General features: G+C 38.0%; 1 protein-coding gene across 2 annotated transcripts in view; it reads right to left on the bottom strand.

The window, feature by feature from the left end:
* The window catches only part of LOC102691850 (zinc metalloproteinase/disintegrin-like HR1a), a 31,031-nt gene extending 4,754 nt beyond the window's left edge, over positions 1–26,277 (bottom strand). Inside the window, exons 1-21 of one of the 2 annotated variants that reach the window (XM_069181451.1) lie at positions 25,921–26,277; positions 20,635–20,723; positions 20,272–20,348; positions 19,697–19,775; positions 18,458–18,534; positions 17,519–17,699; positions 16,644–16,706; positions 15,919–15,990; positions 14,480–14,649; positions 13,245–13,326; positions 11,914–12,044; positions 11,113–11,290; positions 10,051–10,140; positions 8,096–8,291; positions 7,273–7,375; positions 6,374–6,530; positions 5,499–5,579; positions 4,946–5,036; positions 4,101–4,127; positions 808–913; positions 84–177 (exon numbers count right to left, since the gene is read on the bottom strand). In XM_069181451.1, coding sequence (XP_069037552.1) covers positions 84–177; positions 808–913; positions 4,101–4,127; positions 4,946–5,036; positions 5,499–5,579; positions 6,374–6,530; positions 7,273–7,375; positions 8,096–8,291; positions 10,051–10,140; positions 11,113–11,290; positions 11,914–12,044; positions 13,245–13,326; positions 14,480–14,649; positions 15,919–15,990; positions 16,644–16,706; positions 17,519–17,699; positions 18,458–18,534; positions 19,697–19,775; positions 20,272–20,348; positions 20,635–20,723; positions 25,921–25,978 — 2,202 coding nt within the window. In that variant the 5' untranslated portion in view covers positions 25,979–26,277. The remainder of the gene's footprint in view (positions 1–83; positions 178–807; positions 914–4,100; positions 4,128–4,945; positions 5,037–5,498; positions 5,580–6,373; positions 6,531–7,272; positions 7,376–8,095; positions 8,292–10,050; positions 10,141–11,112; positions 11,291–11,913; positions 12,045–13,244; positions 13,327–14,479; positions 14,650–15,918; positions 15,991–16,643; positions 16,707–17,518; positions 17,700–18,457; positions 18,535–19,696; positions 19,776–20,271; positions 20,349–20,634; positions 20,724–25,920) is intronic. The other variant, XM_069181459.1, reaches the window with a different exon arrangement.
* Positions 26,278–27,030: the final 753 nt, after the last annotated feature.

Raw genomic sequence — 27,030 nt, 5'->3', positions numbered from 1 at the left:
GTTCTGAAAGCTAGGCAGAGACTAAGGAAAAAGCAAATAACTTTTGTGTGTGCGAATATTTTGCATCTTAAATCCTTTCGTACCGGGCTATTGTTATGGAGGTCAGAGGTCACCTCTAACCGCTGTGCAGAGAAATTTGGATTCGTCACTCCAGGGGCCTTCTGATAAGATGGAGCTCTGAGGACACACGATAAAATAAGGTCATGCTTGTGGGTGTTGGACTTCACAGGCTCCTGCTTTCAGTGCAAGACATATTTTGACTATACTGTACGTCCATGCTGTCACCTCACAGGCGCTGAGCTCAAGGCAGAATTGTTACCTCTGCCAACTGTTAAAGTAGAAGCTCCCCAAACATATAGCATGAACACATTCATGTACTACTGTCATTCACGAGGGAAAGCAGACTTTGGTATAATGGCTACAAATACAGTATGCTGGCAGAAATGCAAAAAAAATCAAATTCTAGTACATCTTTGTTATCATAATCTTTCATAACATACTGTATGGGCTGTGCAACCAAAAATCCTGCATATATTTTAAGTGTGTATTATTCTCCAGCTTTGTATTTCACTATTAAATAAACAGAAACAGAAGGAACAAATCTAAAAATTTCAGCTGCAATTGGAGACAACTTCAACACAGGCTATGTGCTCTGTATTGTAGATACGTACAGAAATGGCAAAGCTGGTCCAGCTCAACACCATCACTACACATCAAGATTATTCCACTCAAATTCCACCTACAGCCATGCTTTCCTGTAAGCTAGAATTTCAATAATTGTTCGTTGCCATGATAGAATTTACATACCTGAGTTGACGTGCCCTCTTATGTTTGCGCATGAAGAGGAGAATGACTGCAACTATGACAATCAGGACTATGACGCAGATGATTACCACAATAGCAATGATGACCCCTGCAGGGGAGGAGAAAGTCAGTTAGCACTCTAAGTCAAGACAAGAAAATTCTTTGGGATTAAAATCGCTTTATAAATGCAAGTAGTTATTATTATCATGATTATTATTAAAATGAATGGACTAGAAACAGTAAGTGGGAGGGAAGAAGACTTTTTAAACCTCTACCTGGAATAATGCATATTCTGACTTATATGCAGTAATCATCTTACATTTGCACTTATCAAACTCAATGCAACTGTGTCCTTTTATTAGAAGACAAACTACGTGACTGGAAATCGTATGACATCATTTAATATTTAAGGCTGTTTGCCAGCATTGGATATTGTCAGTGTTTTGAGGGAACAGTCTAGATGTCAATAACCTAGGTATTTTATTTGCAATCATTATTCACCATTTAGGTAAAAAAGGCTGCTGTGAGGATGTTTTTTTTTACGAAAGTGAAATCTCGTGGGAAATGAATCTTTTTTTTAAACTTGTTTTTCTATACAAAGCCTTGCCTTATTGAAATCTGACCCCCGTCTTGTTAATATTGTATAATCGGAAAGTGACAATGTTTGTAAATAGACAATGGAGAATGTATCAAGTAACGATTATTTCACCCCCCAGCAGACAGATTTTTGCCAAATATACTGCAGTCTTGCTGGATCAGGAAAAATGAAAGCACATTTAACTCTGTAGTAAAAGGCCCTGTAAATTATGCACATCTCTCTTCTGTTCTGGTCTGCATTGTCTGAAAGTGGACCAGTGCAAAAATGTTTTTCAGTAGCAACATGTATGAATTCTTGACACAATGTATGTACTTAATCTTAAAATGCATCTCTCAGTACATGGCATTTTAATGAGAGCAAACAGTGTGCTCCTTAACTTAACTAACTCCTTTAATTTTAATTTCAATTATTATTATTCAATTTATTTGGGCTGCAGCAATAAAACGTTTGAAAAATAACTTTTACTAATTCCTGAGGAACCGGAAGAAAGGCTTAAAATCGGAACACTTGTCTTTCTGCTATACCTATCTGAGCATGGAGCAGACAATGTACTGTACATGAAAGAGCACAAGACAGTATTCAGCCAGGAAGCTTGGCAAACCTAAGCTCCTTTGGCCTTGCTCTATTTTCTTTCGAACCTTTCCACTGTTCTTCAGTTCTCTTTCCATTTGGTAGGGATGCAGAAAGAGGAGGAAAACCACAGAGACAAGAGGCCTCACCTCTGCCAGGCTGTTTCCTGGTTTCAGAAGGCAGCTCTGCTGTGACAGCAGCGCAGGCTCGGGAGTTGCAGGCCTTAAGGTCCTCAGACATTATTTTACTCATCAACTACACCAGCCACCTCCATCCAGAACACAGAGTCATAAGCCAAGTCCTTTAGGTTTTGAGTTAAACCCATGATCTTGAAAAGTCGTGCACTCATAAAAAACAACGAGTCAGCACAATTGTATTTCTTCTGGAGGTGTGTGAAGGACTATTTTTCAGAGCTATGCAATCACTGCACTCCCTCTCTCTCTCACACACACTCATATTTAACATCTTAACTGTAATAGAAAAATTTTCAATATGTCTCAAAAGAACATGGAACAAGGACTACAGAGGAACAGATGGGAACTAAGACCAACGGAGACATCGGAGAATAGGTTATTCTTTGCTGTGTGTACAGGTATTACTATACTTGGAGACCCAAAAAAATGTCCTTATAAGGACAGCAACTCCTGAGATACAGGTATTGTAAAGATCAGTGAGCCAATGATCATGCCAAAAATATTTGACTCAGATTTACTTTAATCATATGTGGAATTTCAATTCAGCGGAGAAGAGCAAATAAAGACCTGAGTGTTCATGGGTGGTCTTTACAAGTATAGAAATACAATTCTACTTTTGTAACATCTGAAACAGTTCAGTGACGATTCTTACCCGACACAAATACACTACATTCTACTACATGCACATACATTGAACCCAGTGACATGCAGATACATGCAACGTGAACCCATAAGACCCAATTCCTAACTTTCACACTTCACTACAGGTACAGTATAGTTGTTCTGAAATAACAAGAGTTTACACAAGTGTTTTATATATTGAAATTGAAACCAAGATGTCCAATTGCAAACTATTGGATAGCCTCTCAAGGCACATGATGTGTATGCAATGAATGTCCCTACATCTTATTTAACAAAGAAAACTAAAGAATGTTTGCAAAGAATTACTGTGCTGTGGGTTTACAACAATAAGTAAACAACAGGGATTCAACAGCCCTAGGCTAAAAATCTGTGGGTTAATGATAATTATTCACTTCCCAAAAGTCTTTTAAAAAGCAGGCCAATCTTTCAGAAAGTGTGCTGGTTATAATAAAAAATAAATTCTAGCATCATGTTGTAAAACATTACACTGATCAAGCTTCTAAGACAGTCAAAGTAGCTACAGTCTTTTTACGATTAATAAAATCAGTAGTGTATGCGGGAATAAATACCAGAACAAAGTTCAATATACAGTATAGCATGATCGCAGAAAAATAATGTGAATCAAGAGATTGTTATGAAGTTGTGAGACACAGTGTAAAAACACTGTACACCACGCGTCATATTGGAACCAATAGCATTTGTTGCATTTGTACTCTAAAACCAGTAATGGACCGGAGTAATAAAATAGAAATTTGAAACTCTTTATGTTTTTATGCAAAGGAACAGGTAAAGGTGACACTTGCAAAAGGTTCCACGGCTGAAACAATGTGCTTCTTTACTTTTCCTATAACCAGGGAATAAACCTTCATCTGTTCCTTTGCAGCCTACGCACGCTGACGCAGATACCTACTCAAAATTATGTTTTAATACTGTAAATAGCAGGATACACATGTAAATCAGGCTGAAATAAGAACTGCAGGATGGTGAATTCTATAACAGTATTATATAGGGGGAGAATATTAAAAGACAGAAAGGGTGTCAACAAACGTTTAAAGAGAAACAACTAATGTGCTAAGAAACATTTCTGAGAAGAAGGCCGGAATGTTGTAATACTTTTCCACAGCAAACCTGAAATCTCTTGACTGACTTGCCACTGACCTTCTCCTTAGAAATTAAGTACAGTAATCGACATTATAGTATTAAGAAGTAATCTCATTAATCAGCATGCTGGAGTGATCAACTTAAAATTGATTGCGAGTGGCTACAAAGTACAGGATTGATCGCTTACTTACCATGAGGCATACCGTATGCGAAAAGGTCTGAAATTGGGATGTGGTTGAATTTGGGGATGACTGTTCCAACACATTTTCAGTAAATTTTGATTTACAGTTTGATTCTGGATACAATTATAACTGCAACAACACTTTACTTCAATTGTTCCTCAAATCTCCTGATTAACATTTAAAGTACTAATTCACTGGACAAAATGAGATAATACTGATTTAGAAAATACATACATTGGAAGACTATTGTTGACCTAAAGATCTTATTGTAATATAAGATAGCACAGAATATGATGTCATGCTACTGATTTATGTGGTATTTTATTATAATTACATTGCACTGGTAAGCAAGATTTCACAGTGCTTGTAGAATATTAAAGCATTGAGAAGTTTAACTGTAAGAGACCAGTCAGTCAGCTGGAATCTAGATGGTAATATTACACTTCCAGCTCCATATATCCCTTCTGCATCAATTACAGGAATGGGATTCAGATCATATTCACAGTTTATGGATTATTGTACAGATTGTGTTCTATGAAGGTCGGGATGAAATCGCAACTGACCCACCAACGAACCACAACATTTTAATTATAGCACTTAGATTCTGGCTTTTCATTAAGTAGACAAACGTAGCCTCTACCCAACAGAAAGCTGCCATCTGGCAACAAAGCTGCAGTTTGTGATTGATGGCTGGGCTCAAAGGCTTGATTTCAACCAGACCCAAGCAAAAGATGAACCCTTTAAGTACAGAAAACAGCTAAAAATCTTTTTTATGATAGACATCACAGTCAAGACTGGTAGTTTTCTTAAGATGTGTGTGGTCGCAGGTGCACTGACAGTCACATGGTACCTACCTGTGGACAGCCTGTTATCATCACTAGTTTTGTCACAGTTAGGAGGCAGCCAGCCTGGTTCGCACTGGCATTCCAGTCTGTGATTGCACACCTGCAGAATACATAGTTTCACAGACCTTAACACATGGAAATTATTCAGAGCAGCAAAGTACATTCAGTTCATAGACTGATCGCTAAATGACGTCTAAACAATGTAACTAAACCAACAATTTGCTGATGCGGTCAACATGAAAACCATCTTAGTTTTAGAAACTGGTGATCTCAGAGTTAGGGAGAAACTACTGTACTGTAGCTCTGCTCTACAGGATCAATCCCTGCAAAAACTACTTCATTAGAAAGTATCCTTAATTGCCTTGGAGATTTGTCACTAAACGATGCAGGAAAGGTTTTGTAAAATTATGAGAAAATATTTTCTCTGTCCCACAAAAAATCCAACCCTACTTTGGAAAAGCATGTCAATAACTATTTTTTAAGCATGAAAATGAGGAGCTATCAGATGCAAAATAACGAGTGTTTGAAGTGCCCGACATTCATTGTCATCCTCTCTGCTTACCCCATGGCCTTGACACTTGGCCGAGCAGTTGGCAGATTTGTAGACACTTTCAACATCCAAACATTCATTATTGCTGCAGACCTGAAAAGAGCAAGTAAAGTGGATAAGAGTTTACAGACAGGCATTGGTAACCCCATTGTTCTGTGTAAAAGGTTTTGAAAGAAGTGCACAGAATGTAACAAATGGACACCCCATGACCTTCTGATGAGTTCCTGGCAGGTTTCACTCGTGATATTTTAATCATAGGCTCTCAGTGCCAGAAATCAGATACAAAAATGCAAAGCTTAATAATACAGAGCTTATGGGTTTCAAATGTCAATAAACTGAAAACTTAAGAAGCAAAACTACAATGAATTTGTCCAGTCTGAAACTTTCCATATCACACCAAAAATATAGAGCCCATTTGTACCACAGAAAAACTGGATACAAATCTGAACTGAAAATCATTCTAGGGCCCTTAATCTCTTGATATTAATACCATGCCTGACATAATGTTGGGGAGGACACACCACAACACAGACACTTAAATAATAGCATGAGGCCAGTTCACACAAAACAGTATACATTTTAGTATTACAGATTCATTATATATTCCACTCCACTGACTCTTCTATGATTCTATATCTATATCTCTTCATTTCTGTAACTCATCCAGCTAGGCTTGATTAAGTTTATTTAACTTACTGTAATTGTTCAATTGCCCCTTGCAATTAATTTAATAAAGAAAATTCACATAATGTTCAAGCCATCTTGGATAGGTATGTCTGCTAAATAAACGAATAACAAATGTCTACACAATTGAGAAGGTATCTGAAATTGAGCTGTACATATACTTCAGAAGTGGTGTTTATATAAATACCCCAGACCAGTCCTACCAGTCCATTTCCACACTTGGTGCCTGTTGCCACCTGCCCCATATCCTCTTCATTATCTCCGAAAAGGGTTCCTTTACAGTTTACGAACTGCACCAGACGTCCTATTGTGGGATCTCCATTGCCATCGGTACAAAACAGCTTGCCACATTTCACATCCCTGAAATGTGTTTTTAAAGAGAAACACAGAAAAGGAAGAAAAACTAAAACACCTCATCATTCACTTAATGTTCGGCACCTGGCTCAACAGCTAGCTGAGAGTGTGATGCCTTATTATACAGTCTTATGAAATGAATACCGCCAGAGACAATTGAATTCTGTCTTAGAAGTTTAAGAATGTCACTATATATATACACACATCTCTCTGGTCTGTCTTTTCCCTCACCTCAACTAACTTTATGCCTTAGACCTAATAAATACAAGAATTCACTAGATGAAATGGCATTAAAGCCAAGTCTGACTATGGGGTCAATTTTATTATAAATTCACACCATGAATAGAATTGAAAAGCACCTTCTCTTAGAGTCCTCTAAAGCCAGTATTTCAGGAACTAAATGCCACATGTTAAAGACTAAAGAACTACAGTCAAGTGCTTTACAATTAAGAGAACTTAGTGCGACCTTCCCTTTTCATTTCCTTTCATCTCATGATGGGTAATTTCCAAAATACAGCTCTGCACTCTTTCACTGACAATGCAGGGAAGAACTGAAACTTCATTTTCTGTGTGTTCTGTGCCAGTGGCAGCAATCTGTGTTATCCTCTCTGGATAAATGTAAATTTTCATATAAATACTGTAATTGCAAATTATGACCTTTCAAAAGTGACAAGGAATACAAAAGCAGACGTGGAACTGAAATCCAAGTGTGGGTGCCCATTCAATAGCTATTTGAATTTTTCCTTACTTGTTCTGGCATCCCACATAGCTTCCAGAGATGCGTTTGCAGTACCCATAGCTCACCCCACGTACATTCTGGTTGTAGCAGAAGTCGCTCCCCACTTTTGCACCTGAAGGAGAAATGCATGAACTCACCACGTGAGCTACCATCAGTCCTAAGAAGCACCACATTTAGTCCTACACTGTTATGTTTTTGTTTTCATTCCTTCTGATCTCTCATTTGCTCATGTAAACTCTTACTTGGAATAATTATCCTGACTTGTTTTTTTTTTTACTGGATTTCATCTCTTAAACCATCTCTAGCCACCTAGAGCAATAACCTTTGAGACAACATCTGTACCAGTTACTGTAATCAAGTCACAAGAGCTAATTACTTGTATTTTTCCAATAAACGTCATTGCAAAGGAAAAAGGCTGGAAGGAAAACAAAATGGAGACAAGAGCTCTCTGGGACAATGGACAGTGATTCCTGTCTCATGTGTTAAAATCCTTTAGAGATCCTTTCCCATGTCATATCTGGTTCCAGTGCGTAGTTGAGCAGGGTGAAGGCATGAAGGCATTAAACTAATTAAAGCCATATTGGCTTGTGTGCAGGCAGTAAAAAAAAATCATATTTTGCAAAGTGTCGGTTTCAGAAAACACGGAAGGTACAAGTGTGTGCATGTCCTGTTCTGCATATGACAGTACAGGCAGGGATTCTAACTCAGCAGTGGAAAGACGTACAGGAAGTTCAGGTGCTGCATCATTCAGCTTTGGTAAAACTACAGTACTATATGTACATTGATGCGGTGTGTCAGGCAGGGATCACCCAAACAAATAGCTGATGCATACCTGTCCCCCAGACCCTCTGACACTGGTCTAAGAACAGTGGGCACTGCCCGTTGTAACAGTACCCTTGACCTCCCTTGCACGGCACCCCATTGACAGTGAACACATCCTCTGGGCACCACTGAGATTTGCCTGTGCAGTATTCCGCCAAATCGCACTCGTCTTTCTTTCCTCTGCATTCGATGGCTGGCGATATGATCTGGAAAGAAAAAGTAATTATGAAATACGTCAGAAACTAAGTAAGGTGAAGTCTGTATACTTTGCTAAACTCAGATTGTGAAAACTCTTGATTTGACAGTGTGGATTTTGAGATTAGGGAATGATAAACAAAAGCTTTGACTGAATCTGGAGCAGTGTTTGTGTTGCAACTCACCTTTTAAATGCTAAACTAACTGACCTTAATTGAACTAGTTTGTGAGATCATTTTTCTGTTATATGCTTAATGCCTAATTTGCAAAAATAAAACTGTTCCATCTGACCTTAACCTGCTTCATAAAATGGTGCTTCCTGGGGGCTGTCTACCCTGCATAGTAAAAAGTAAACTAAGAAGTCTATTGATGATTTTTTTTCCTCTATGGGCCTAACTACTTAATTTCCATACACTGAGTCATTAAATTTCCCCTATGTGAGGAGAGTCCTAAAAGCCCAGCATTTATTAAGGATAAATATAGAACTCCACTGATTAAAGAGAGTGTTTATGCTTTTTTATCCAACAGCAGGGGTGCATAACACTGTGAATGCCACAGCCCAGCTTGATTCATACATATTTTTGCATCTCCAGGGCTTATACAGGACAGGAGTAATTGCAGGAAAGTAGAACCTCAAAATAATTGCTGCTAATTTCAGGGCACATAACAAAACAAACTGGTCTGATTCAATAATCAGTTCAGGTATGTAGTCAAGAGCTTAGACCGAATAAATAATGGAAGAGGACCTGTGACCCTACAGCATTTAAGCTATGCATTCCTGATTTACCAGCATTTCACATGCTTTCTGAAAATCTAGAAAGGTCCACTAACCAACATGGTGTAGTGTAGTTCAGCAATGCTAGAACAAAGAAAAGGCTCAATGTCTAATCAGCTTTCATATATGCTATTCATGGACAGGTATATGTTTTGTTGAGTACAAATGATGGAATCTAGTAGTTCATAAAAATAAAAACAGTGGAAAGAAAAATGTATAACACTTTAGTCAGGATTAAATTAAAGAAAATCAAAGAAGACATTTGTCTCATTAGCTGTATCATTTTACTTAGCACCTCAACAACACTTTATACCCCAGTGCAGAAATGCAAAAAAAATCCTTTAATAAAAATCCAAAACACATGAAAAACTGCTTATGTGTCCATGAGATGTCACTACAGTTCCACAACAAAGTGGAAAACTAATTTGGAGGGCTTCAAATGTACCGTGAACACAATAATATCACTTACGGTCCCATTCGTAAATGTTGAAGAACACTACAGCCTACAGTTTTCTGGTTTGTATAAGCATTTCCAGACACCCCGTATTATGAATTTATGATTCTCTTAGTTTAATTGGAATACGGATAAATGCTAATTTATAATGAAAATGATGCTATTAACCAATTAAAGCACACTGCGTTCTGAAAGGGGTCATCCTGATCCTGCAGAGCTACAGATCAAGATTTAGTCAATGCTTTCATTCATTATATGGAATGCTGGCACACATCCCATTATACTCCTCGTACAACCCAACATTTACAGCATACAACCTCAGTTTTGGTGTTTTTAGTAGCCTTGCCTGTTTTTTTCAGCCCCAGTAGTTTTGGGCCAAAATGGTAACTTTCTCACAAAGCCACCTCTCTTGACATTACACACTGGCTGGAGACACTAAGGAAATCTGAAGAACAGGAACTCAGAAAGACTGCTGTAGGGAGTTTCCAAAGCGGCATTTAACAATGTTTTATGAAAAAGCAGTGTCATTGGAGGAGCTTACCTTACAGTTTTGACAGCACTCTCCCTCAGCGCAGTCTGACCCAATGGTCAGCTTGCAGGTGGTGGCGTTACAGCAGGGGTTTGTACACACCTACACAGGAATGAATTCAGAGAATGGCAATTCAACACACAGGTAAGAGAAATGCTGCTCAGTGCTCACGTGTCAGAAGATGTTTTTGAGACTTTGTGCTCCTGCAGCATCTGGAAGCCCGAGTAGAATGTGTTCAGAAGTGAAATGATTTTGATTTCAAGCCAGCTCTAACATCAATATCATGCTTGTCGGGGCTACTATATTCTCCTTGTAAAATGCAACTGACTACTAGTAACTTGTTGGAGATTTGTAAATAAAAAGGTGTGGTGTGCCAGGCAAGATATCTAGCTCTGGTACACCTGTAAAGGACTGCCAACTCACGTATAACTAGGGTTATACATTCCAGTTTTCAAAGGTTTCAAACTGCACATTGAAAGGAATTACAGGTTTTCGTTCTGAATTAGAGTTTAAAGAGCTGTGATCAAACTCTTCAAGCTGGGAAAATCTGAAGGACAACTGGAAAATAATTAAGAGTTTGTATAAATATGCAATTCAGACTTTCTGGATAGTATTTTCAATACATTATATAGACAGTAATTAGCAAAGCCTAGCCACATATTAACAAAGACAAAACACTTAATTGAACCAAATCAGTCAAGTGAAAATGCCTCCTTAAACACAGTGAAATAAAGCTTTGAAAATGTTCCTCCCTGAAATCTGATCACAGTCACACGCACCAACGTGTTCTGACAGGTGTAAAACCAGAGGAACATTCTGAGTGATTTAAGGCTAGATTCTTAGACATTTAATGAGGAGTTTATTATCTTTCATATGCAGGTCAGTCTTGCAGTGCTGACTACAAAGTTAATATAAACTTCATCCTTGGATCCAAGGCAATTCTTTACATTTCTAAAGCTTTGATATTTCAACACATTATTACCAACGGAGGCATCATCCCAGAAATGTTACAGGCATTCTTCTAAACTGGCCCCACGTGTCCAGACAATCTCCACCATCATCAAAGTACCGTACCTCCACTGGGCCACAGTCACACTGCTCGCCCTTCTCCACAAAACCGTTGCCACACACTGGATCAGAAACGAGAGCCTGCGGGTCCGGTTTGTCTAAGGCACACTCTGGATTTCGGTTGTTCAGGAATGAGTCGTAGCTCGTGTCACTGCAGCTGCTGAAGTACTTTGGTATAAAATAACTGTCAATGAAATACATGAGCAACCATTAACCATGGGAACCATCTGTAGTACTAAACGTTTGTCAGCAGGATTTCAGATTAAGTTTCCATTGTAATGTGGATGCCCATTTCTTTCAAGTACGCCTGATAAAAAATGATAAAATACCCCAAAAAATGAAGCAGTATAAGCCTGATTGGTTTCCTAAATCGCTTTACTTTTACGTTACTTCCTGTATAACTCAGTCCCTCTGGAATAAAAACCAGGTTTCTGAAATAAAAAGATTTGAGAGTATTTCCAAAGCCATTTTTTTTTCTTAAAGAAATGACCTACTTTCACACTCTTCCAATGAAAAGTGACTTTTGTTTGAATCTGCTCTATTTATACAATCGCACTTATACAATGTTTTTACTACAAATAGCACTGTTTCAAACTGTAACATGGTGTCTTTGACCACAAGTCAAAATGGCCAGAACATCCAATCTGAAAGAAGACATTTTTTATATAGCAGAGTTCCCTGCCCCTGTGCAGAGGTATTGAAATTTGGAATTTCAGGTGTCGAAGCAAAGCTTTTGTGACTGTGTAATGTTGTTTTAAAGAAATGCTGGGCCTGTCTGCCTTCTCTGCCCCTTACGCTATCCTGTACCTTAGGGCAGCTGTCATGATGCAGGTGGAGTCCTTGCAGACACAGGAACTGGTGTCGTGGTTCATGCCCAGATTATGCCCCATCTCATGCGACATAGTCGCCCCTACAGCAATGGCGTTTGAAGAGTGATCCTGAAAGAAAGAAAAACTTTCTAAATAGCTGGTTTACCAATGGACTTGAAAGGTCAACTGCACCTCCTTTAAAAAATGAACACTAAAAAACTCTTTTTTAACATATCTCATTTTGCTCATGCTCTCCGTTTCATAACCCACTCTCCAAAAGTCACTTAGAAAATGTTTTGAGACGGAGAAAACTGGGGTTACTACACATCACCTCTGACCCCTCCCTGTAACTCTGGGTTGTGCAACAGTGATGTGTAATACTCTGAAGTATTACTCTGGACCAAGAGATTTCTGGAGATATGGAGTATGAACATATATGCAAAGATACCATAGTGAGAAGAATATTGAATATTTGATTAAAAAATAGAAATTGAGAAGTTACATTTAAATGTAGGTACACCAGCAAAACAAATTTAATTATCTTCATTCACAAGCAAAATAAAATGCCAGTTATGATTTTCAGACATACAAAGTGAAGTGGGACATGTATATATCTCACTTATCCAGCATCACAGTATCACCACTTAAGCACATTGTGAGAGGTGTTGATGGGGTCTGTTAATTTAGCCTCAAACAAAAGTTACACTAAGATGCCATAAAGCTGACTTGCTTCAGCAGCCCCAGTGGCTTAACACAAATAAAAAACAGGAACAACACCCACAAACAGGACACAGCAGACCAATGTCTGCTGCATATAAAAGGACAGAACCTAGAGCATGACAAAGTAGGACAAGAAGTAATTACATATCAAAGAACAGGACAAGCACTTCTGTTTGTGAAACAAACTTTCTTCTGACTGTATATAAGAGCTGGGAAACCCTTGCAGTTTGTGTGTTCTGTGGGGCAGACCGAGTGCGCGTTGTTGGACTTATTGAGCTCAATAAAACTGAATCTGCACAAGAATGTGTCCTGCTCCTCTGATGAAGAATTTCCCACAACAAAAGGAAACCACAATCAATTTAGCATCTTTAATGATAGAATTCAAAAAGTTCCCTTGGACCTATAAAGCTATACTATGTTACTCTTTAAGATGTCCCGGCCTCATAACTCATTAGACATTCCATATGTTTTTATCAATTTACCCACATAAATAATTCAGCCTTATAGCTGTGTAATGTGGCATTCATAAGTACAAGAGGAAATCTGTCAAAAAGGGTAAAGTTAAAAACTCTATAAGACAATGATCAACTGACTGAGGAAGAACAGTACCTGGATAACTCCAGTGGAATGGCCAGAACACAGAGTTCCTATAAAAGCTAATCCCACGGTAGCACCTTCAAAGTCAATCGCACTGAAAGATAAGTTATTAAAACAGAAAGAAGGTGATTTTTTTAAGTTCTTCATACATTAGCAAGTAACATTTTCAGGGATTTTGATTCCCCTACCCAAATTAGCTTTGATATGTTTTTTAGTGCATTTTATATCATTAAATTTTGCAAAAGTGACTGATGTTATGAATGCACAGTACAGTTCCATCCAACTTTTGCAGGCTACAAAATTCAGAGCCAAAGAAAATGTGTCCAGACAGTATTTAACAAATGAAAAGCAGAATGGAGAAACATGATGATGTTTTTTTTTCATTGACTCAGATCTCAATGAGGGATTAATTTTTGCTTGTTCCTTAAGAATGCTTCTCAACGACCGTTTTAACACAGCTCAGGGGTGTTAGCCCTTGGTATTTTATGGACCACGTTAAATAAACATTTTGATCCATTCCATCCATCTATTATCTGAAAAACACTTATTCCTGGTTAGCATCCTGGCAATATGCATCCTATTCCAGAAGCATGGAGTGAAAGGCAGGACAACACCCTGGAGCAGGATTCTAACCCACTGTAGAGCGTATACACACAAAAACAAAGTCAAAGATGCCATTTTTTGACCTAGCCAGTGTGTTTGGAAGGTGGTAGGATGCCAGAGCTCCAAGAGAAATCCCAAGCAAACATAGGAAGAACTTAGTAACTACACAAGACAAGGTACCCAAGTCCAGACTCAAGAGCGGTGAGCCAACAGTGCTAACTGACACACACCACTGTCCCACCCTTCGACTCCCCTGATGACACCACCTTTTGAAACCCTCGTCATTTACATCGGCTTTTCTTTTAATCCTCTTGAAATTGGTGGGTATAGCTTTCTTTGAGTCAATCCAGCCTGTGTTCAAACTCTGGCAAATTTGTATTCTACAAAACCTAACTAATTGTGAGATATGAGTACAATTCTTCACAATATCACCACCATAAGATTCCTCTTACACACACTGTGGTTTTGCTGTTAAGCTGCATAATGCATCAAGACATTGGGTGTCATGAACACAACTTCACCATGGCAGTGCATTTTTATTGGCTCTGAGAGAGAATTTCATATAACAGAAACATACGAGTGGAGTTTTTAAGTTAACTGTACACCTTAGAGGCATTAGTTGGTTGAACATTCCTAAGACGTACGTTAAAAGCTGGGCGTTGTCATGCTTCTTTCTCTTTATCAGGTCAGAGTTCCGCCAGTTGGTGAACCGGTCCAGCGTCTGTCCAGCTGGTGCTGTCACATTAATTTTGTCCTGGACATTCCACACCTCCAGCCCAGTCAGAGCAATAAAGGTATTTAATGGCTGGTACACCTATGAACAGACAGTAGAAAGATGGGTATAATTAATAACACTAAAATTAAGAACAATAAGAGCTTTCTTACCTACAGCCCCAAAATCCTGATTTCCAAGGCCCTCTGCAGGTAAATTTCAAAGCCTAGTGATAATTACTTTCACATGAGTTGATAAAGAAGGGGACATGTAACTTGCCAATGACCATTTGTTAAGAAATAATTTTAGCCATTATATTGTGACAAGAGCAGTAATAATCTCATCGTTATCTTTGTCTAGTCACCATAACCTTCCTTTTGAGGAAACAATTAGCCTGCAGCTTGCAAAATGAAGATTTATGTACTTTAGTTAGCACTTACAATTTAATCTAAGGCCTGAATGGAGGAACAAATTAACTCGTCTCCCACAACACCAGAACTGTACAACCTTGAGTCCGCTAAAATTAATCTTGCTGTGCCAACTCATTTTGTTTATTTCTCCTTTGCTGCACATCGTAGATAATTGTAGTCAGGGCTTAAAGTGTGAACTCCCATTATTTTATTTACTGTTTAACTGTGTAGCTTTGCAGTTATTACAAAACATACACTTTCTAACAGTGACAGCCAGCGCTGTTGTGCAATAACCCAGAATGGTTTGATTAAATATAATCTGGAAATATGAAGAACAACTGTTATCAGAATGAGTCTGACTGAAGTCAGACTAATGGCGTCATGTGGACAATAGCTTTCTAAGCTGTAAGAAATGTTCTGTATGTATTCAGTTAGTGGTAAACTGATCAGGATGGGCTGAATCGCTTCTTTTCATCTCCAAACATGTTTTTAGAGAGATTTCCCCCTCTCTCGTATCTGCTGATTAACCGTTGCTACACAGAAACAAGATAGAACAAGCTATACAGAAAACAATATCTGAAGCTGTACGAGTTAACAATGCTGAAAAGCATATGACAAGAATACAATGTATACTATAGGTTATAGGGGCTGTTAGTTCAGATGAAGTAGGTACGGGTAGGAAGTTAAAGTTAAAAATGGCCCTTTAGAATCTAGAATAGTATGTCAATTGTGAGAATTACCATCTGTTATGGGCAGCTTCACAGAAAATGTAAATGCTTCCAATTGAAGCTTGAATCACAAATTGTTCCAGTTTTTATTTTACCTGTCACATTGTTTTGTACTGGTAATCAATGCTGATGAAAATATTTCACAATTTCGTCTATAAACAAGGTGACAGACCACCAGAGCCCCATCGTTAAATGCTTCTGGTACAGTATATAGTAATAAAGACTCAACTCACCACGTTGATATAGTTGATTATTTCTAAGACTCTCTTTCTCAGATCTGTTAGGCTGTTCTTCATTTTGATAAACTGAAAACAGTAGAAAACTGTGCATAACTTGGTTCTGGAACATTTAAAACAGAAGCCACCAAAACATTTCCACCATTTTATAGTCTGTTAATGCTTTCTTTGTTTCCAAGTGATAAATGCCATTTAACAATGAGTGATAGAACACTAAAAATTCCTTCTGCTTCTCAAAAATTACTGTACTTATTCTGTTCTCTTTTCACTATGACTACAATTGTGCAAATATTAATGCAAATAAAAAAACGTATCCACTTATCAAATATGCAAATGTTTTTCTATTCAAATTTTTGTTGACTCTGTGAACCTACATTTTTACACTTGTCGGTAAGACAGAAAAACATTCTGGATATTGTGTGCTTTTCTAGATAAACAGAGCATATTTAAATGCTTACGCTGACTCTGGTGAATAATTTATTACAGTTTCTGTCTCCAACGAGACAGTTTCTGTCTCTTTCAAACCAATGTTTAAGTAAATACAAATATTCATTTATTTCATGATGGTGCGTGTATCACCAGGACAACTGCATGACCCTACTGAAACTGTGAATTTATATGGGGGTGTGGCAATCCATAGGTTTCATTAAGAACACATTTAATTATTTTTGTAAGTGTGTTGTTGATTTAGATACATAAAAAACAAGAGCTGGCTCTCTTACCTCTCTGTTATCAGCAACTACAAACAGCTCGATGTACTTCTGCTGCTGCATAAGAGATGGCCCCTAGAATAAGGTAAATGGGTGTTAATGGTCATTTCAATTAAATTAAGTATACCAAGTATTTTTCTACACAGGTGATGGTTTTTCCACAGGGTCTTAAATTTAATTATATTGTAAAGAATTTAACTTAAACCAAAACAAGAGCGTGCTCTAAGGAACAATCAACCTCACGTGGAACATAAGCCAATCTTCAGCTTCTATATTTTAAAATTTAGAATCATTTTTCCAATTATTTTTCTCTCTACACCTGCCTGGGATAGACCTACAGTATCAACTAAGTCAACTGCTAAGACCCTCAGTTTGACATGTAGGAGATAAGGAAGGTTCCAAAAATCTGCTCCAGGTCAGCCATCTTCTATTTTGCAGTCTAGAAGCTTCCCAGTACCTTCAGTGGAATAAGCTACAAAAGGAGGACTGATATGATCCTTATTGAAAACTCGGAATGCTGAAAGCTCTCTGGGTTTGCTATTGCATGGCAAACTGAGGATACTCTGGGTAATTGAATCCTAACAGTAGGATAATGACAGTGCCAAAACCCAAACAAGGGATGTGTGAACAGTAGTCCTCAAAAGCACCTTTACTAGTTAAACCATTTGACAGTTACTGAGCAGATCATTTTTGTTGGATCAGTAACATCACTATAATCTATAAACACCATAAACTGTAATAGGATTCACTAGGTATTTCCTTGAAGAATGACCTGCATTGTTCACAGATTCTTTAGCTTCCTGGTTTAGTTTACACCATTCTGGACATTCAAAACTTCACACTGGCACCCAGCAGCCCCCATGACTATGCCTGTGCCTAGGGCTTACCGCAATTCTGGAGCGCACTTTGCTGACAGAAGGGTAGTTCTCATCCCAGCTGGTGTTGGTCACTCCACAGACTGCTGGTGTCTCATTCAGACTCTCATACTTCAGGACAGCATGGTCACCGGTGTCTTCCTCAGACAGGGGCTCTATCAGATAACGCTGGCCTGCAGTCTGGAAATAACCTCTAAGAGGAACCATGGGAGGAAGCGTGTTACAGAAAATACTCAGCACTGGTCTCCATCCCTGATTCTACAGAACCCCTGCCATTCTTGATTTTATAGGTTCCTCAATCAGAGCTTACAAACCACGTTCCTCTGGACTACTGCATCAGAAAAGTGGTAAATGAAAGTTTTAAAAGAATTAACAGTTACGATACCATCTTACTCTCCAAGACCAAGTGAAGTTAAACAGTAAATTCACAAAACCCTTTCCACTAAAGAATTTCCCAGCTAAGCTTAAACAATCAAGTTTTAAATGAATAATTTAAACTTTGTTAATTATTGCCACTTAACATTTGGAATTTCTTAGCTATTTATGGATTATAGGCATTTAAATATTATGAGTGTTTGAGAGATCAATAGACTAATTTAGCCAATTGCTATTTTGAGGTAGGACAGACATGAGCAACCGTGAGATTAGCTGGAACACAAACTAGCAAGCACAGGAGTAACTCCATGATCAGGGTTGGAATAACCCTTGTAATAAGCTCAAGTCCCTTAAATGGAAAGACGCATAATCATGAGGAAGAGAGAATCTAACTGACTGGAAGCTATGTTAGATGTGATGTTAAAACACCCCAATGTGTAAACGAATCCAATTCTTTTCAAGACATCCCCAAGTCTTGAATGTCTACCCTGCACAGTGACTGAGCCAGGACATGCAGAGCATACGGTGTGCCCTTGCCTGTCCTGTTTTTACATCCTAAATGTACACTGTACCCACCTTAGCCCACTGCAGGTACTGATGCTAGCCACGGAGCTGTCATCACTCTGTATGTGTCCATGGTAGAAGCAGTGATCCTGAAGAGGCACAGGTAAAGACAAGACAGACACAAAATAAGTAAATGAGGCCACTCCTGCATGTTGTACAGAACTTGTGTTACCATGTCATCCAAGACTGATTTAAACAGAATATATGCCACATATCTAAAAAGGTTTATTACCTAGATAAAGGATTCCCAATTCTAATTTGACAGGATGGTTCAGACTACAATGCATCTGGCATTTTTTCTTGATTAATTAAAAAATTCAACACTAACTGATGGAAGCTTTCTATCAGAAAAAAGGAAAGAAGCCTCCTGTAAAGAAACTGCTATCACTTGGTAGTTCTATTGTGATTGGCTTCCCAAGCTCTTAATTACTTAATACATTCCTTTACGAATTAACTATCTGAAACTCTTGCTCTAAAAAAGAGGAAAATTTGAAAACAGTACTCCTTAACATTCCTACTAAGGGACTACAGTTCAGAAGGTTTTGTAAATACTCTCTGTTAGAGCTGGGAAAGCAGTTAAAGTGATGTAATTAATGTTAATTAAGTTCAATTACCTTATCGAGACATCAGATGGAAAGACTGGAGGTATAAAATAGTGATTTATGTAACTTATTGTATTAAATTCTACAAATAAAATGAAATATTAAAAATCTGATGTTGTGCTCAAATTCTGAATTGAAAAGCAAAGCTTGAAAAGAACCGAGTATGTCTGCCGAAGAGTGGGTCAAAGGAACATTAAGTAAAGGAGATTCCTTGTCTCTGTGGTTTATGTTTGTTTAAAAGAGCTTATAAATAAAACTGTATTATTACTATCTGCCCTCCATGGGGCTCTATATACTCCATACAAGGCAGTTTATATCTTTTAGCCCCGTAGTTACAATGCAATTATTTTTTTTTTTGCAAAGGATCAAAAACATTTCTTTAGCATTACAGCATTGATATTGATAGGGAACAAGTAATAGGTTTATTCCATGCTGAAAAAAAGAAGAGAGAAAACACAACGTTTTGGCCGTGGAGCCTTCTTCAGGTGTCACACCTGAAGAAGGCTCCACAGCCGAAACGTTGTGTTTTCTCTCTTCATTTTTTCAGCATGGAATAAACCTATTACTTGTTCCTTTGCAGCATACGCATGCTGACGCAGCTACCCACCTGAATTGATATTGATAGACTTGAGTTGAGTTATTGACATACCAGATCTTGAGGGGTGGAGGTAATTTCTTTCCCTGCATCAGAATAGTGGGTTTCGGTGTAGTCTTTGGTAAGCAGGTCCCTAGGAGTATTCGGAAAGGACTGATCAAAAGGAGGGCCAACAAAGTCAGATGTTTCCTGTGGTCATGTTGAAAAGGTTACCGTAGGATATGTCAAACAGGACTGGTCCATGTATAAAAAGTCAATGAGATCATCTTTTTTTTTAAAGCAGTGGATTAATCTACAAAATTCATGTCATGGGTCATTAACTAGAATCTGTAAGACAAGGGGTCCTCAACTCCAGTCCTTAACAACCAAGGTCCAGAGGGATTTATACGTCTCTTACACAATTTCCATCTTTTTCATAGAGGAGTTAAACTAGTTCAGTTAAACATAACTAATCAATCAGGAACATTAAGAGCTCTTGTGGAAGGAAAACCAAAAGACCTTCTGTCCCCTGGGGACACTGTTGAGCATCATTTCAACAGATGAATATTTACATTCTTATTTGTCAGGTTTTCCTCAGCACTGATTCTATTTTTACAGCATATTACAGAATGCAGTTGTATCACGCTCACTCGTTCTTTTCAAGATGCATCACAATGTCTTTTCCTTCCACTTGCATCCCATATTTCACAACATCTGGCCATGACATCTGGAGAAAAACAAACAAACACCCAATAAGTACAACGCTTGGCACGAGGGTGTGGCACTTGACACTGCAGCCTCACAACTATATGCTGGATTGCAGACTTCCAATGGAAGGGAAACGTTGGGGATACTCTCTATATGCAACACAAAGCAACTGTACCCACAAAGAAAACAAAACTATCTGAAGAGAGCCATCTTTCTCATAATTTAAGTACAGGTAAAGTTTCAAAGCTAAAATGCAACAAAGAAAAGTAAACAAAATGTTTCTGTTTAACACTGGCTGAGCCTACCTCAGTGTCTCTCTTGTGTCGTGTGTGAAGTCTGAGGGGTCTCACCACTTCATATTCTTTGACTCCGTCCAGCAGAGTACTGCCCCCCACTGAAACACAGTAATACAGCAAAGGACCTGAGTAGTGAGGAAGGAAACTGGAGTTGGAAAGATTAGTACCAGTCCGTAGCAATGTCTGGGTCTTTCGGGGATTATTTCTATTCATAACATAATTGATTGTATGACTGCAAGTGATTTGTGTTGAAAATGCAATATGTGCTAGCAAAAAGCTTTTAGTAAATAAACTGAACTTCACCTAGGAATATTAGCTCAGTGTGCATTAACCCAAGACAAATATAAAAGCTGATTTTTTGTATGTTTTTGCAAATTCTAGTACTAAGCAATGAGCATTTTTTCTTAACTAGTTCCTAAGCAGTTTCTTACAACTTAATATTTAACTAATACCTAGCGTTACTTGGAATCCCGTTCAACCAATTCTACTGTGTAACTTTATGTGAATTGTAACAATGACGGCTCAACAAATTGACTGTAATATCATGGACAGGCAGCCACAAGCAGAACTCTATGAGCCACAGAAATTAAGCATTCACTAACACATGCACATTTACTTGCAAGTACTTCTTCTTTCCCCTTCTGCCTTGGGCAAAACATTTTTTAGCTGTTGGAACAGGAACTTTATCCTATTTATTTCTGAGTTACTGCAAGTTGATAAAGCACAAGCACACTTATATCAAAAGATAAACAATAACTACTTCAGTAGTTTCCCCAGATTCTAATAACCACTTCACAGAGAGGGTATATGTGGCATAACTTGAGCTGAAAGAACGGCTAAAGATGACTATAAGGATGAGGCCGACTGAACCTCATTCACTTTTGCAAGGAATGAGCCATGGAGCTGCTGCAAGGGTGAAGATGGGGTGGTGGAAAGGCTTCAAGAGAGATACACAACTGGAAATTCAGGAAACAAGGTATACATATATAAGAAACTTCCAGAAAAACATGGACAATCAGGACTGAAGGATACTCAACAGTCTCATTAATTAGATATTAACGCCCATTCCTTTTGTTTTTGTTCTGTGGCATATTACAGTGGATTCTTCCATTCTGCATCTTTACTGTATCTATGCCTGCTTTTTAACAAACTGTTAATATTTATATTTAACAGACTGTGAATGTTACTTGCACCCACCCCAGATATCTTCAGACATTCCTTTGACTTATTATAGATCAGTGGTAGGAATATCTATTAGCTTAGTTTTCAAGCTGTGTTTTGTGTATTAATGTTCCATATAGCTGATCAGCTTTTCCAATGGGCTGAATACTTAAGCAACTGAGAATCTTCTAATGCTCTTTAAAAAACGAATTTAAAAGGTAAGATTCATAAATCTGGAGTAGGTTGTGACGAATCTAAATATAAAGTCCTGTTTGGAAGTGTCAGGATTGCAAGCTCAGACACCTACAAAATGTGGAAACTATATAAATATTGAATCCTGAGTTTCTGATTTGATGTCAAACTGAGCACATTTTAACACTGTGATGACTAGTGTGTAGTCTGAGATTATTTACAGTAGGTGAGAGTTTACTCCAGAATCCTTATCATAATGACCTCTGCAGTAGTGTTAGTTGTGTGGAGGACTGTGCATTCTTCTCTCCAAACGGTGTCCTTGTAATTTCTCATGCTGAAGATATTATGAGTTCTACGAGAGCTGGAGAAATTGGGAGTATTTTTATATTTTCACGATAATGTCCTGCAAAGCTTTTAACAACACTGCAAGGTCTTAGACCACGAAAATCGATTTATTTTATAAACATATGGCCCAATCGGCTTCTCAAAACACTGATCAGCAAAAAAAGTGATGAAGTCAACGGGATCAAATCCTCACAGATTATGGGGACAGTTGTCACTCCCCCCAGCCTACAAATTCTTCACCTGATGCAAGCATAAATACTGTACAAACATGGGAACAACTAGAGAACAATTAGAGGTTCTAAGTTAGCATTGACATGGCTGGTAATTACTGACCTAAGAGTTACCTTCTCTATGAAAAAATCATGCTGTTGCTATGATATTAATGAATACATAATATAACACACAATAACAAGTGATATTTTCCATGCCATTACACCAGTAGTACTGTATGTGCTGGCACATTTTGATGATACAATATGAGAAAGGTTACAAAAGAGAGGAGGTTATTCAGCTCATTGGCAATTGGTAGCTAATTATTAATGGCATTTTCTTAAAGGAGGCCAGGGTAATGGCTTTGACAACATGGGTATCTTGTTCCATACTATCACAACCCATTTTGTATACACTTGCTTCCTGTTCTTGGATTAAAAGTCATTTCCACTTCTGTTCTGTTATAATTTGGACTGTTTTAGATGTGGACAACTCAAGTGTAGTGGGCAACAACGATTCACATGTACTGTGCTCGGTCATCACTCGGGTCCACACGCTTCTTCTTTTGCCTGACCATAAAACCTTCTGTCACATGTCTGTTATGTATCTTATATGGAATTTAGGAGGAGCCTTTTTCAGCAGTGGTTACTTTCTTGTCATTTGACCATTCAAACCAGGTTTGTGTAGGAACCAGAATACTGACTCCCCAAAGAAACTTTCCATATCTTTCAACATTGACTTCCAGCTGGGAATTCTTATGGTTGCCATTCTGCTCAGTTTGGAAGACAGGACTTATCTAGGGAGTCTCTAGGTGGTAGGATGCACATTCTACTTCTTAAAGATTGATTTCACTGTATTTAAAGGGAAAATTACATCCTGATATTTTCCTCCCACATCACCGCTGGTTTATATCGAAAGCAGTGTGGGCTTCACAATCGGTTACTCATAGTGCTATGTGAGGCAACTAACAGAGCTGCAGTTACTCATATCTGTTACTGACGTTGAGCTTAAACCAATTTGTTGGCACACAGAAACCATATTAGCACAGTGAGGTTTCACACTACTCTTTTGCAGCTGCACTGATTCAGGGTTACTGTAGCAAACGGGCTGAATACTTAAACAAGTGAGAATTAAAAAAAAAAATGTTTACAAATTTACAGCATTTTTAACTTTATCAATATGTTGAAGATTCTAGATATAAATTCCTGTTAGCTTAGAGAGCTAAAGATGTGGTCTTCAAGGCATCGTATATTAAATCTGAAAGTTTCGGAAATGATTTCAAACTGAACACCTTCATCAGCACAGATGATAGTGTGCAGACCAAAAATATGTCAGACCAAGAATGCATGAATTTTTTTTATAGTCACGATATCTGGAATAGCATTTCTCATTTTTCTCATCAATTAAATGCATCATGGGAATTTTAATCACCTCATCGTTGCTACTTTGGTTTAATTAAGTAATTGTACGTTTGCACAACTGTCGGTGACTAGACAATAGTCAGTGGACTTCAACCCTGGACTTTGAAAGCACCAATCCAGCAATCAGTAATTTCTAAAGACTAAATATAATTCAGCCTCTTTTCTGGATGCCCTGATCCTCAAGTAGAACGTGATCAGTTCAGCATTTGTTCAGCTAAACAAGCAGAAAAATAATAATCTCATCCGCATAAGCATTTGGTCAGAAGCCAGCCGCCTCTACAGCAGACAATGTGACTTCCTAATGAACTGCCAGTTAATAAAATGCAGTCGATACCAGTATCTTGGGAAATTGCGCAATCCCAGTTTTCACAATCCAGACACTGTGGTCATTTATTTTAAGAAGTGTATTATTACTCATGATGATTAAACTATGGATTTTAGAATGCAAAACGTCTGCTCAAGAAACCTTAAATTAAAAAAAAAACACCCCAAAACAGTTTCTGTTCTTTAATTTGCACTTTTCCATCAGGTTGGGTTGGTACAAACTATTCTAGGTGGGGGACAGAAAGCATGACATGGGGTTTGAGATAGTGGAACTCTCCTAAGATTCCTTCCTATTCCCACTTGTATAAATTCAAGGCTGATCAGATCACAACAGGAATCAACCATTCTTCAATATGCAGGACATCTAACTGCTTTATCCAATATACGGGGACAGGAGAGCTGGAGCTTATTCCAGCAAGAAACGAGCACACACCCTGGACAGGACGCCAGTCGATTGCAAGGCACACACAGACACAAAGACACACTCCCATAAACCAGTATGTTGTGGAACTGTGGGGTGAAACCGGAGCACCAGGGAGAAACCCATGCAAACAAGGGGAGAACATACAAATTCAAAGTGAATAGCACCTGAGGAACTGAACACCAGTGCTGTGAGGAGCAATACTAATCACTGTGGCGCTGTGCTGCCCACTGTGCAGGACATGAAAGGCAATTATTGGAAAGTGGTCTCTTTTTCTAATCTGCCAACCACTGAACGACAGGCTGTTTGTCTTGACACGAGTAGGCCACTCTAGTAGCTACTGCGTAATCACTGTGCTTGACATCTACTGTCAGATTTCAAAAGTGGCAGATATCAGGACAGGAATATTTGGAACATGTTATTGAAGCGGTTACAAACCGTATTCATTGCTAATTGGTAAAAATGACCAGCAATGGACCATTCCCAAGCTGACATTTTTTTGTACTTGATAAGAGCCAGCCTATTAATATTCTTTTTACTGTGCGATATTTATACATGACAAAATATTCATTAAATATTCAGTTTTTCTCCTCTTATTCCAAGTAATCAGCTTCTTGCGTGGGTTTCCTTGGGTTTATTATTATAAAGGGGATTATTATTACTAAAAAAATCATAGTGCTCTAAATGTTTTAATAGTAATTTATGTCGTATCATTTCATGATAAAGCAATAGTGTAAAATATAAATTAAAAAATGTACCATGATTTTAGTGTGTGCAAAAATTTGAATGGAGTTTGACTGCAATAATATTTTTAATGATCTGGTAGAAAACAATATCAATGTACCTGTTCAGATGGCAATGCATATGCATTGAAACTGAAAGGGTGTGTATTAAAATGTTGATTCAATGGATGATAGTAACTTTAACCTTAAAGATGTCTTCTTGATTTTTTATGTATAAACACAAAAACTCTGCCCAAACTGTCTTCCCTCAAGGGCACACTCAGTTACACGAGTTTCTTTAGACGTAACTATTAGGGTAGTAAGCACATACAAATGACTTCTGTGACGATCATTATTTTTACCAGGCCTCTTCTATAACTTAGGAGTCGTGAAAGTGAAGAGTTTAAACGATACTGTAAGTTTCAAAACCATACATTGCAAGATATATTGGTCAGGTAACAACGCGTTCTGTTGACATGCAAAATAATCAGCGACTTACCTGAAAGACCAAGCGAGACTGATAGTGTCAAGATCCATAATAAGAGAGTTCTTCCCATTGTAAAACTTAGTTTGAGCTAATGGGACGGGAGAGCTGGGACAGTTTTATACATCACCTGCCTTCACGGTAACACGCCCACTATAGCCACTCCTTTGTTTAACTTCTTGAGCTTGCAGTTTCTGCTTAGAGAAGATTCACAACACTTCCTTATCGCTGCCATGCATGAGGAAGTGAACTTCAAAAATGTGTTTAAACATGTTAAATCGCGGATGTTTAGGAACGCGGAAACAAAACCCAAACAAGGTTCCAGGTTTAAAGACTTAACGACATTATCCGATATGAACAAAACAAATTGGTTCCAGAATGGATCTTATGGTGTACGCTGCTAACCCGATTCTTTCAGTACTACAAGAATGCTTTTCAATGGACAATTGAATTAGCCACCGTCGCCAAATAAAGCAACAGAGCTTCCACTGTCAACACCGTTGCGCAAGATAATCCTAAAACAGTAACAAATCTTTATGCCAATGGATTGTACCTAGCAAGAACAAAAAGACTGGATCAAAATATAAATATTTATATTAAGACAAGGTTGCGCTCGGAAATCAGCTATTCGCAACTTTTAACTTAAGATACAGGACACACGCAGATGCCCGTACAGTTGCACCTGTGAAGTCGTAAAATGAGTACCGTAACCGAGGAGCAGAAAAAAGAATGTCTTCCAACCCTATCATCCTTATCAAATGTGATTTAATACTTCCCAACATTAAAATCATATAAACTATTAGAGAATATAAAAACAAAATATTCCGTTAAATGTATTGAAGAATTATAGAAAAGGTTTATTTTTTGGAAGAGCTCTCCAAGTATAATAAATGCAAACGAACGAAATGAAAGCATTGTGTGGATATAAATGTCAAACCACAGACAAGTGTGGTCTGAGTGTGGTTAACAATGTGATTATGTGTACACATCCACTCTACAAAAGAGCTTTTTTTTTTTTTTGCTCTAGTTTCAGATCCATATTGATTGGAAGTCGAATATGAGGAACTAATTAGTTTCATGTAATTTCCAAGCTGTTCTTTCTTTCTTCTTTTCCAACTTTTTGAT

This window comes from Lepisosteus oculatus, chromosome 2 (assembly GCF_040954835.1).
Source record: "Lepisosteus oculatus isolate fLepOcu1 chromosome 2, fLepOcu1.hap2, whole genome shotgun sequence".
Lineage (NCBI taxonomy): Eukaryota > Metazoa > Chordata > Actinopteri > Semionotiformes > Lepisosteidae > Lepisosteus > Lepisosteus oculatus.
Note: the sequence above shows the minus strand (reverse complement) of the source record. Positions and strands in the feature narration are given on the sequence as shown.